This window comes from Takifugu rubripes, chromosome 1 (assembly GCF_901000725.2).
Source record: "Takifugu rubripes chromosome 1, fTakRub1.2, whole genome shotgun sequence".
Taxonomy (NCBI): Eukaryota; Metazoa; Chordata; class Actinopteri; order Tetraodontiformes; family Tetraodontidae; genus Takifugu; species Takifugu rubripes.
In genome coordinates this window covers 21,953,382-21,966,465 of record NC_042285.1, presented here as the reverse complement: position 1 = coordinate 21,966,465, position 13,084 = coordinate 21,953,382, and the positions used below count along the sequence as shown (strand labels likewise).

Here is a 13,084-nt window from a genome sequence, read left to right as displayed (position 1 = left end):
CACATCTTTAATATCTGTGTTAGTAGAGTATTTCTGCTTTGATGTCAAGCCAAAGTGGGCGTTAAAGGTGCGCCTGGAGGCCCGTTCTTCCATGTTAGTGCATTCTGAGTCTGTGGTGCGTTCACAGCCCCTCCGCTCCCTCGTCCCTGAAAATGAGGCCGTTCCGATCAGGCAGACAGTTTATTTCCAAACAAACAGCGTCTGGCCTGCCGCCTCACACACATTCCAATACTTCCAGACAGGCTTTCAGAAGCGGGAATCAAACGGCAGCGGAGTTGTTAAAACATGACATTCCCAAAAAAGGGCCGCTGGACCCAAAGTCTACCAAGAGACATCCCACATGACTCAGTGCTGCAGGAATGACAGAACCGCCAGGGTCAGTGATGAAGGTCTCCTAATAGATATAGTCTCCTCTCACTATTTCTGTCCTACTGTACCTCTCTTGCGTCATAAATAATTCTGAAGCTGCTTTGGGCTCAGGCTCATTCTGTTTGGGCCTCAGGGCCAGTTGCTCAAGGGTACCTCAGCAGCACAGTGAGGGAGGGGCAGATGTTGTAACACAACCCAGCCTTGCTGATTCTACTGGACTAACCTCTGAGCTGCTGCTGCTCTAAAAAACTACATGTAGAACACATTCCGCTGAGTGTTTGGATGATCTTTCTATGATATATATGCCCACATGGGGAGCTGTGAATGTGCACGGTAGCAAGAATGCTGTGTGTTTGGTGAGTGGGCGTGGAGGTCGGGTATCGCGATCAGCGATTGCGTTAATGTATTCGTGTACGATGGAGGCTGACTCAGGGCAGCTGTCCCAATAACAGTGGGTCAATTCAAGCTGGTGGCACAGGGGGGCACCGCCATCAAAAAAAGAAGCAGTTTGACATAACCAAAGCGACCATGTCTAAGGGAGGGTCTTTTTAGGGCCGGACCAAAAAACAAAGAGGACGAAATACGATATTTTTTTTCTCCCAATGTGATCCAAAACCATTTTTTAAAAATTGACAATGTAAACAACAAAAGACACATCACTCATCTTTTTGAACCAGATTTGGGCACCTTTCATATGTCGCCCAGTGTGAGCAGCAGCGTGGCCCCATGGCGTCAGCCTTGGTCGGAATTCGTCGCAGCAGTGAAAAACAAAAACCCAAACAAACCCAAAATCAAATAAATGATCTGTTGACTCAGCGTTAGAATAAATCCGAGGACAATGAAAGCACAGAGCAACATGGCTCCTAACCTTAATCACACTTAATTTAACCTGTTTGACTATAATTAGCACATCTCATCTATACTGGAACATTTGCACTCATCTAAAAGTCTGATTAAACCAAGAATCCATTGAATAATTAAAACATTTTTATGTGTTTCCATTACCACAAAAGGGAGAGATTAGGGGGGCTTCCCTGCTTCTTACTGTTTCATGAACCCCAAAGGCCTTGTAGAGTGTGTGAAGGGTAAACATTAAAATATTCATGTAGCAATTAAATCTGGAGAAATTAGTCTAATAAATATAACTTGACAAAGCTATTGCATGGACTTAAATACTAAAAATTACTTAAATGATAAATCCTGCAGGTTTTTTTTGTGGCATTTATTGCATGAATATGACCAGTACAAATCAGTGGTGTTAGGTAGGAGAACCAGTAACAGAAGCTCTTGAAACAAAGCGCTTTGGAGTTAATTTATGGGGAGATTGTAAACTAATGTGGAACAAACTAAATCAACTGAACTAACAACACAGTTTAGTTTAACTGAGAGGGATTTCTGAAGCAAACCATCTTGTTGGCAGGCAGACGTCCCCCCAGTTAGAGACCTTTATACATTTGTCTGCTATAGTCCTGTAATTCCAGCATTACAACTGGAAGAATTGTGACATTTACTAAAAATTAAAAAAAAAAAAAAAACTTTTTAAATGCATAAATAGACAGACTCCAACTTTATACCTTCTTGTATCAAAGGCCGATAACACTTCATTATAAATATGGATGGATCAACCGTTTTGGGTGATTTTAGTCTTCCCCTTCCATCCTTTAATAATTCTATCATGGAAAATCTCATAAATGTCCCTCACCTGCCCTGGGATGCAGTATTGTGTCCAAGCTCTATGGTGATTTGAGTACTCCTCCCTCCTCCCTCCCCCCACCCCAAACCCACAGATCCATCTTTAGAGTTGGCATTAGCATACATAAAGCTGCTCTGTGGACTCAAGGAGTCATGCCAGGAGAAATGCAATTTTTCCCTCTCAGCGGTACATTCCCATCACCACTTTAATTGAATGTGAGAGAGTTCCTGTGGCACGCGCACAGCTTTATGTCAAGAAAGAGGGGATAATTGCTTTTTCAGTACATTGTAGCAATATGTTGCTAATTCAAGAATGGAGCTTGATTGTTTTTGTCTAGCCGTGTCCCCAGGCTCATTTGTGGGTTTTGTTAAAAAGCAGAAGGTGCTGGCGATAAAGTGCAGGCCGCGTCCCTTTGGAATGTCTGTCTGACACGCATTTGCACCAACAATGGGACTCTCAAAATGAACACAATTTCTTTCCCTTTGTAGAGTAGACCCCAAACATTGCAGACACATGCTAACAGGGACCGTGCTGTGCAATAATGAGGAAGATCATCTGTAATTTGGAGGTAATAGATGCCCCATTGTGTAGTGTCCAACATCAATGACGTGTGTGGAATGCCTGTCAGCTTTATAAATGTGGAATACAGACAGGACGTCCGACAGAGATGCTGAAGTGCTGCCGGAATCCATTACACTCCGCCTCCGGAGCAGGTCCACCTGAGCACCGACTGTTGTTCTGGACCAGCTGTAACCATGAGAGATGCCATCTTTCTCCCAATGCTCTGGCATACTTTGTGGAAACCAAGGAACAGTTACCAATGTCCCTGACTTTTATTTGTGACAGTTGTAGCAGCTGTAGGACATTTCTGCCCCAAAGGAACAATGCAGATGCAGTCATTTTGGCACCAAATCCTGCAACTGCCCCTTTAATATACTACATTCCCCTGTTACAGCCAATTTATCCCAGGACTTGTCTCTCCAAACGTTAAAATTCTAATCTTGCAAAGGTTTATCAAACACAGAATCTGGTGTGTATCTGTACCAAGCCTAAAATTAAAACAAAAAAAACCCCAAAAAAAACCCCAAACCTCACATTGACTCTGCAAACCATAAATGTAGCCCGTGCACATGCACACACAAGAGAGAGGAGAGAGACTATGATAACCAATTAATGAGACTAATTTCCATATAAAGTGGACAAAGCAAACAACACTCTAATGAAGATCACCGTTACTATGCTCATTAATTTGTCTCATTGTCAGCAAAAGCCTGCAGCGACAAAATGATTGAGTCATTAGAATGTGTATCAATGTCATTAGCTGCTAATTAGCCACAGCCACAGAAGCCATTCATCATAAAGCTTACTTGTGGACTCTTGAACAAACTTTGCACCATTTGCCACATAAGAGGTGAAAGTTAATCCGGCACAAAAAAGAGCCAGCGATTCCGATTCATTGAGCTCGTTGCCATGGTTTTTGGGGAGGCAGTGACATGCCCTGGTCAATTGTTGAAACTACAATTTTATACCGGAAGTCATAATCCATCATGCACTGTTTCCACGATCTAAAAACCAATCCTGAAGTTTATTACCTTTATTTTATTCAGAGGGTTAAACTCAAAATGAAAAAAGTGTTTGCCATTCACTAATTAGGTATATGAACGGGAAACTGAGTCTTCATTAGTGGTCATTTTATGTTCTGTCACTGGGTGACGCTGCCCACGGGAAGCGCGTCGAGATCACGTGACCACTTTTCCGCCAAATTTGGATTGCGTCTCTCGGTTTACATGTTCGGCAGAAACCTGCGAGTTGTCGAAGGTTCTGTGGTGAAGAAGACAGGCGGATGTGCAGCGATTGAGTTCCAAATTATTAAACTGACCTGTATATTATACTATCTAGATTAATGCCTAGTAATTTACAATTGTAATTTATGATAATTTGAAAGTTTTCTTCCCCGGGAGTTTGTCGATTGCTGACACTGGCTGGTAGCGATAGTTTGTCGACATTACAGGTCTTCGTAGTGTTTGTTTACTATGGAAAAGCCGTTTGAAGGAACCTCTGAGACCGATGCTGTCGCGAAACTTCAGCGGAAATATCTGGACAGGAGGACACAGGTGTGAGTTTTATACAGATCCTAATGGGATCTTGTCTGAGCACCAATGGGCCAAGCATGGTACACATATACTAACGGTTCGATTTCCTAATTACTGCCCCTACCATCCACATAAATGGATTTATAGTTCATTCGTCGTTTCCAAATTGCTCTGTAGCGTTCCATTATTTGTAATGAATTGAATCCATTTCTTCTGAGACTGAATGCACTTGATAGAATTTAAAATGTGCCATAATCTTGTGAATCTCAGTTGCCACCATCAGAGGAGATTCTTCCAGGAGCCAGTGATGGTGAGTGTACTTTACATTAAAACCTCCCTGGCCCAGTTTAGATCTTAAGCAATCTATAAATACTAATTCGCTTTGAAATGTATTTTATTTCTTCACTGCTTTCCCATTGCACACGTTAAGTGCATTATTGAAACAAACAAAATAAAGGTGTAAGCCCTAATTTGTTATTCACCTTTATTCATTTCAGAGGCACCACCACAACTCACCTTATGCACCAGATATCACCACCCAAATAAAGCACTGACTTACTACACCAAAGCTTTACGCGAGCTGTGTAAAGTTGTTACCAGTTACCCAAAGGAGTAAGTCTAATTACTTCTATCAAATCCAATTTCCTGTGTTTGTGATGAGTGATCTGTTATGTGTTGGACAATGCGTGTGTGTCCTGTTTTGTTTCAGGTTTGCCAGTGAGCTCAGTGATTCCAGTGACAGCAGTCAGGACCTGCAGGAAGGCTGTAATGTTGCTGTATTTCAGGACTCCCAGGGAGTGTTTACAGAAGCAGGTGTGTGTGTCTGTGTGTTTTAGTGATTAGATCATGAACCTGACGATTTATTTGCAACACTCCAATCCATTGTTTCCAAGACTTTTGTATTTAAATAATTAACCTTTGGTATGTTGATATTTATTTATATAATCCTTCCTTTGCCCCTGCAGATGTCACTTTACCATCTTGTCTGGATGGCAGCCCTGGATCCCCAGAAACCCAGAGAGAGGGAAGGTTTCCGAGAGCTTGTCAACGTCCTGTTTCGTGCCATTCCCCATCTTCAGTCTTCGCTAATGTGTTCCAGGAAATGATGGCCATCCACACACAGCTGAAAGTAAGAACCATGCACAATATCGAGACATAGAGAAAAAAGTGTGTTTGTGTCACATTTTCAGTATTTGGACAATACTTACAGTATAGCTGCACATCTTGACTGCTAATAATGTCAGGATTTGTCTTTGGAATTCCACATATTTGTAATTCATCATGTGTTGTCAAGTGTTTGCAGATGAGACAATCAAGGACAATGTGAAGTCCAATTTGAGGAAATTAATGATTACATTTGTATGTATCCAGGCAGAACATCAACGCCAGCATCATTTTGAAAGGGAGCTGCAGGAGAGAGAGAGGAGACTGAACCAACAAGGGGAGGCTTTTGTGAGGATGGATGGGCTGCAGGAGACCTTGGAAACTCGCATATCTGCTTTAGAGAAGGTGCACTCAAGGGCTCAGCTCATTCTCCACCGGTCTCCTCAGTTGTCAGTTTAAACTTCACATAACTGCCTCATATCCTATGACTGGTAGGGTATGTCCATAAAATCATAATGCACAAGAAATTACTGTCTGTGTTTTTGCTGCAGAAACACCAACAGGAGGTGAGTGAGCTGCAGGAGCGTCTTCGAGAGCAGAGCAAAGAGAACAGGCGCCTCAAAAGCAACTTTGACACTATCAGGGAACTCAATGATAACATGAAGAAACAGGTAAACAGTGTTTGTGTTAATGATTGTTTAAATTGAAGCTCTTTGTGCTCATTATGTCCATGAAAAGCATAGGTCTATTTTAATAAGTTGTAACCGCCCTATACCACACGGGGGCGCGCTAACACAGCTGTAAATGTCTGTAATGTCTGCAAATACACAGCTGAACGAGGTCCGTGAACAAAATAAGAAGCTAGTGAACCAGTCAAAAAGGGTTTTTGCTCGGCTTGAGAACCTACAGGTAAAAACAATATTCACTACATGTGATTTCAAATTAACTTTTTCCAGTGAATCCTAAAATTTCTTCCATTGTTTGGTTGCCTTTAGAGGAAATGTGAGCACAGCGTGGTACCCAGAGATTGTTTTAAGAGCACCGAGTTGATTAAACCTGTGAAAAAAGACAGAACTGTTGCCGCTATGAAACCCACTGACAAGGTAAAAAACCGACCACAATGTAATTGAATATGTGAGCTTTTGTGGCACGTTTGTAAGCCTCGAATATAATTCATCTTAGGCACATTGATGTGCTGCTTTCTTTTTCTTTGAGATGAAACTAGACCTGACAGTGATGGCACAGCTTCACCTTCTTCCCCAATAAAGAACTCTTACTCCAGTTTTTGTATTTTAGCTTCAAAGTAAGGTTAGGCCACTTTTTGTCTTCCAGAGTTGCTCCAGTCTTGCTATGCTGAAGCTCCTGGCCTTTCTGATGGACTGGATCCTGGATTCCCAGATGTTCACATCAAGAGCGGGAAATGAAAGGAAAGGCGTCGACCAGCGTTGGCCCCCAGTAGCTGCATTTGGCGAAAGATGTGTGAAGGTGGCCTATTCCCCCGTGGCTCCGCTTTGATTCTTTGCTGTTTTATGTCATTTATGGTGATGTATCTCTTTAGGTTCTGCCTTTGTTGGCGGATCAACTTCATCACACTTGTGTTTCACAACCTGAACTCTTCCTCAACCTTCTTCGTCTCATTGACGGGGCCTTGAGGCACATTGATCACAAAGCCCAGGTGATACCTATTTATTTAACTGCATTTAGTTTACACAGTAGGATATTGGGGCCAGCACTTCATAAATCTGTGACCTTATGCTGAGGCAGCTCAGGTAAAAGATCAATATAATTAACTTTTTACAGAAAAACCCAGATATTTGCAGGGATGCTGCGAGACCTTTTTCAGTGAACGTATTACACAAGTAAATTGCTAGATAAAAACAGCATTGACAAAAGAAACATTAATCAATGATGGCTTTTTTCCGCTGTAAAAGTTCCCTAAAGATCTGCATGACACCCCCCACCCCCCACCCTCCTTTCATCCGTCGGTGCTTTGTTTCTTCAGAGAGGATTGGTGTTGCACAGAAAGCTGCTGGATCAATAGCGCGCAGCAGAAATCGAGCGCAACACAGCGTTCCATCAGTTACACATTGACTTCAGGCAGGGAATATCCCCCTTCCTCTGCACAGCAGGGAAGACTTTTTAATGTCTGGAGGTCCTGTCAAAGTTGGTCCGCTGTTGAAACGAGCTGCTGTTATCCGGATTTTCCTGTTTGCCAGCGCGGGGAACAAAGTCAACATCGCCAGTTGTACAAAGAGGCCCAGACACATGACTGACCGGCCGTGTCACTGCCGCTTCATGTCTAACGGGACAAGTCAGCGGTTTTCCAGGTGGATCTGACAGCTTTGGCGCCACCGCCCCACTAAACGTTGGGTTGGAATAGAAGCAGCTTGCAGCTTTTAACCATTATCTTTAACTTTCATTAACTTGAGCCAGATTCCTTGTGTCTCCGCGGCCCCTCTCGCAGCACAGAACAGTCCGAACATCAATCCTCCGCTGTCGTCCAGCACGCGATGCCTGTCATGCCTGCACAGCGACGTGTCCGACGCTCATCTGGAATCACATGCTGCCTCATTACTGCAGCATGTTTCCACTTTAATAAAAACGCCATCAGCGTTGGGTTGAGTTCCTGTGTAGCGATGATGTATTGACCCTGAAAAATGCCTGACCCTGCTTTAGAAATCCTACATAATAGCTGCAGTTAACAGATTTATTTAACTCGGTCTAAGCCCGTGGGCTCTCTGTCAGACTGAAGTGGTGTTTTTTACATTCCTCAGTTTACAGTCACTAACTTTGTGTGTATTCACACAGCACGCAGCAGCGTCTGTGGCGGTGCGGCAGATAGGAAAGGAGCTGTCCAAGCTCCTGACCCCCATTACTGCACCTGCAACTGAGGAGCCACAGCTGAAGACAGGGGGATCCTGCCACTGGCCCCCGTTCCTCAGCCCCTGTCCCCAGACAAGAGTCCTGTCCAGCCTCATCGTCCTGCGCACTGTCGCACAAGGTAATGATGCTGAACACACACACACACACACTCACACTGCATTCGCTGCATTTTTGACTGCGTCATATAAAGACAAGAAGGCTCTCGCAGCTCCTGTGTGGATATGTAATTAAATATCATTAATTGAAAAAGTGAACTTGTAGTTGGATTTATTTTGTGTTCTCTGATCTGATCCTGATCTTCGGGATTCCCTTAATACTTAAAGGATTTCTGAATGTTATACGGTAACTCTTCTGAGCTGCACAAGCATCTGTTTATAATGACTCCCTCAGCACATCTTTATTCTGACTGCACGCTGTCTCGCCAGCTTTGCTTTCTAACTTTCTTTGGTCTGACAGGAAACCAAATGGGATGATGTAAAGAAATATAACCACACACACACACACACACACACACACACACACACACACTCACACTCACTCACCCTTTTTTCTCCTGCAATTTTACACATAATAAGTACCATCCTTCAAGGGATTAACTCAAATTGCTGCCAATACCAACAGTTAGCTTTAATCTCTTTTGGACCTTTCAAAAACATTTCCTTCACAGTCACAGAAAGTGTTTCAGATGAAAAGAATTTTATTGGGGCAAAAGGTGAATAGATGCAGGGAAAGGCAATTTATTAAACTAAATCCCGTCTGTCTGTCTGTCTGTGTCTGGCTGTGTCTGTCTGTCTGCCTGCCTGGCTGGCTGTCTGTCTGCCTGCCTGGCTGGCTGTCTGTCTGTCTGCCTGCCTGGCTGGCTGTCTGTCTGTCTGGATGTCTGGCTGTCTGTCTGGCTGCAGCTGATGTGTTAGCTTTAGCTCTGGACAGTCTCCACGCAGCGCTTATGTCAGAGGAGTGCCGAGGTCTGTTCCTCCGACACGATGGAGTGGATGTGCTGATGCTCATGCTCCGGACGGGCCGTGGAGGTTGGCGTACGCCGTTAGATATTCTGATGCGACTGGCTGAACATTCCTGTAAGTGATTTTTTTTTTTTTTATTTATTTATTTTACGTTTCAAGATTACAGCTGCTGCCGGGACACATGCACAGAATAAAACTACTGTACACTTTTTAAGCAGATAAAGCGACCGGTCATTTCCCTTTTCTAAATAACACTCATGAAATATAAACAACAGCTTTGAAAGACGCTAATGTTTTGGGGTAAACTTCAAGGTTTCGGTGGAGCTGCTGAAGCCACAAGCTCAAATTTATTGAGACCAAACACTCGAGCACAAACTGCCTCGATAATCCAATAAGACAAAAATGTTCATGAGTGGACTTGATCATATCAGCACTGCTGTATATAACCTATATTAATATATTTCCATCCATTCTCATGACTCCACTCATTTAATCCATTTTGAATTCACCCTTCAGTCCATTTGTGGTCCACTGCAACGTTGCCGTTCAGGTTTATAGACCGTCCTAACTAACACCGTTTGACCAATGAGGTGCCGCTCCATATGGGAAAAACCAGTCATTTCAGACTGCAGTGCACACTCTTAAATATACAGCAGAAACATCTGCTGGGGGCACTGGGTGTGCGTTTCATTGGGTCTGTAAGTCCAGTTCGACTTCCTAATCACTGTGTTTTATGAGCAGTCAAGAAGGGAAACGAGAGCGAGGCGCGACACCCAAATGTTACAGTAACAGTCGTGCCTGAGACCCATTTACAAAAACGTTCCCTTTTCTACGAAACACCTTGTTAACGGCACATTTATGCATCACAAAACTGCGGTCGGTCATCTAACACACGGCGAGAGGGGCTCCCAACGCTCCTTTTAACCTCGGCAGTCACATATGGCATTCGTTTGTGTTCTTTTCAGCGTTCCCAACGGTAAAGGAGTGTACACTATTCCAGGATTTATTGTTCGTTTGTCCTGACGCAGAACTGTTTACCTCTGCTTCTCATCCAGCCCCCATGTCGGCCTTCACCATTGTGTCTTTGTGTAAAACCACGTGTACCCACACAGTCGTATATGTGCAGAATGTAGCAGAAGATAAATAACGTAAGACCTGGGATGTACAATACCAAGGAATAAAAGTCCTCTCAGGAGTTGAGAGTAGGAAAAGGCTTTCCCCCTCTATTTCCAGCCATTCTGTCCTATTTTAGATTAGATTTTTCACTTCTTCCAGCATTTCTAAAATAGGCAAGTTCAAATATGTGATGGAACAACACATTTAAGAATGTTAGCCACAGAAGAATATTCTCTTTTTGAATAACCAGTGTTGAGGAAAGCTTTATTAATGGAACAGCTTTCTTGCTTTTATGTTTCTTGTCAGTGATGGTTAAAGATGTTGTGGGCTGATTAAAAAAAACAAAGAAAGCCAGGAGGTTTGAGCACCATAAACACACTCAAACATGCAGTAAAAACATGCATTAATGGTTACAAACTCCTTTTGTGATACTTTTATAGACCTTCGATCCAGTATTAGTCAGACTGCCCCCATCTTGTTTTCTTTATATAATCCTGGGCCTGTTCTTGCTTCTCCAGCCTTCTGCACTGATTTGATGCCAACAAATCATCTGTACCAGCCAAAAGAAAGTCCCCGTGAGGCTCTAATTGTGTTTCTGAAAGAGCGAGTGTGTTTAAAGGAATGTGGCTTTAGCAGAAACAAATGTTGGTTCAATAGGAATCCTCTCATTTTAGTGCTCCTTAAGGTCAACATTTGCTATTACTTATTTAAAAAAATGCGCCCTTCTTTTCTGTAGATTGATGCAATTGTCCCCTTTCTGTTTCATCTGCATGTGTGTTTGTGTGATCACAGAGCCACTTTTGACAGGCATCTGTGTCTTGGTGCAGCTCGGTTTGACCATCAAAGGACTCTCATGGTTCGATTGTGCGTCCGTGTCGGTTTAATCCTATGCTAATCTCAAAAGCACGGCGATCTGACGTCCAGAGCATTAACACCACAGCCAAACCTGTTCCTGCTTTATCCTTTTTGTAGGCTACTTACAGGCTTTTTTAGATGCCTGCAGCTGCGAGGACTTTTTCCAAACGGCCTCCCGGTTCCTTAAAAACCCTCATCTGGACCTTCCATCCCTGGAGAAGCTCTCCATTCTCCTCCAGAAACTCTCCAATATCAGGTAGATGCACTGTGACCTCCATGCTGGTGATATCACCCAGTTACAACCAGTTCTCTGATATTGCATGATGGGAATCACCTGCGTGCTCAGACATTTGTGTTTGCCCAGGAAGAACCGTCGGCTGTTTGAACTCTCGTCCCTCCGCCGTCAGATACAAGAACTTCAGGACAGAAGCAGCCCCGAGGACAGCTTCCTGTGCCTCAACCTCAGGTCCATTCTGCTCAACCTTCAGTAACACACTCGCCATCGCTCCTGCTATATTCTATAGAAATGGTTTGCTTTGTGTTACATGTGTAGCGTTTGCTGTGTGTTGATAATGTGTAATACATGCAGAGATTTAATTTTTTTAAACCCGCTCACTCGGTGCCTGTTTTGTGCCTCGCTTTTGAGAAGTGGCCTTGATGATGTCTGATATGTTTACAGAAACTACCCTTTTCAAAGCCCGTCAAAAACGATCCAATGTTGTTGCGATTGATCTCGGCGTGAAATGAAGTCGGGAAACTAGAGGGAGACGTTCAGCATTCAAAGCAGCTCTGCCTGTAATCTTAAGCTTCCTGTAATTAAGTTTAAAAACCGGTGTGATAACATGGGGTGATTAAAAGGATTCGGTCAAGATGAGATAAGAAATCTTTAGCTGTCCCATGTGTGGAAATTTACCAACGGCTGCATGGCCCCTGAAGATCAAGCTGCATCACATCATCCCAATAGAGTGCTCTTCTAACAGAGTGTTGGCTTCCTGGAACCACCTCCCACTGCAGGTATGGGAGGCTCCTCGTTTCCTTGGATCATGGTTGCAAGTCTACACCCCCCCTCTATCCTCTGAGCATAACATGGACCTATTAAATACATTTAAATTGAATTAAAGCCAAAAAGATAAACAGCCAATAGCAGCTTGGACAGGTGAAGTCAAGAAGTGCTTATAAGTGTAGTTTAAGGTTATTACCCAGTTGGAGTAAATGTATGGCGCTCGTAAAGGTAATTCCAGTCTTAAATTCTACCAAACAATTTAGTGTGAGGAGCTCTTGTTTAGATTTAAGGTAAATCAAATGTAAGCAGCATTGTATTGAGGAGAACACATCATTGACCCCCTCTGCCTCTGTGGTGGATGTGGAAGCACCAGGAGAAGAGCCTGTGCAGATCCTGGACTCTCTTCTCCCTTTTAATCAAATGTTCCCTTCTGCCTTTGTGCAGGTCTGCTTTTTATCTGCAGTACTGACTGATTGGGAGCTCACAGCCGAGCAGGCAAGACTTTATTAAATACGCTGCACAAAGTAAATAATCCCGCTGGTAGCATGAGGCTCAGGCAGTGCAGCTCCTCCAGGATGACGCCCAAGCACACTGTGGCCAGAAGGTTTGCTGTTTCCTCCAATGCAGGGCCAACAGTGCGGTAGAGGTCGGCCTGGACACCAGAACTGGGAGATCGTGGGTCCCGATTCTTTCACTGAAGCCTTTTGACGCTGAGCATGTGACACGTGACCAGTTTGGTGCTGGGTCAGTGAGGGCCTGGGGAGGCGTATCCCTGGTGAAGTGGGCTCTGGGCTCCTCCACTCATGGTCTAGGAGGAGACCATCTACCAACACATCAGGAGGGGGCTCAGACACAGGGGGCGCATATGGAGGCCATACACTCCAGACACATCAGGAGCTCTCTCGATCAGCCTCTGATGTCTTTATTTGTGGAGCCGTCTACATCCCTCCATGGCACCAGCGATAATGGCACATTTATTGATTTCAGGAGCTCCAGGTGATCCTGG

General features: G+C 43.8%; 1 protein-coding gene across 1 annotated transcript; it reads left to right on the top strand.

The window, feature by feature from the left end:
• The first annotated feature begins 3,843 nt into the window (after window positions 1-3,843).
• LOC105417433 (coiled-coil domain-containing protein 138) lies at window positions 3,844-11,949 on the top strand. The gene is made up of 15 exons (XM_011611078.2): window positions 3,844-4,176; window positions 4,426-4,465; window positions 4,653-4,767; window positions 4,865-4,968; window positions 5,121-5,284; window positions 5,527-5,664; window positions 5,811-5,930; window positions 6,091-6,168; window positions 6,255-6,362; window positions 6,592-6,744; window positions 6,818-6,934; window positions 8,068-8,260; window positions 9,045-9,218; window positions 11,193-11,331; window positions 11,440-11,949. The coding sequence occupies exons 1-15, from the start codon at window positions 4,096-4,098 to the stop codon at window positions 11,564-11,566; spliced, it is 1,851 nt and encodes a 616-aa protein (XP_011609380.2). The 5' UTR covers window positions 3,844-4,095; the 3' UTR covers window positions 11,567-11,949.
• Window positions 11,950-13,084: the final 1,135 nt, after the last annotated feature.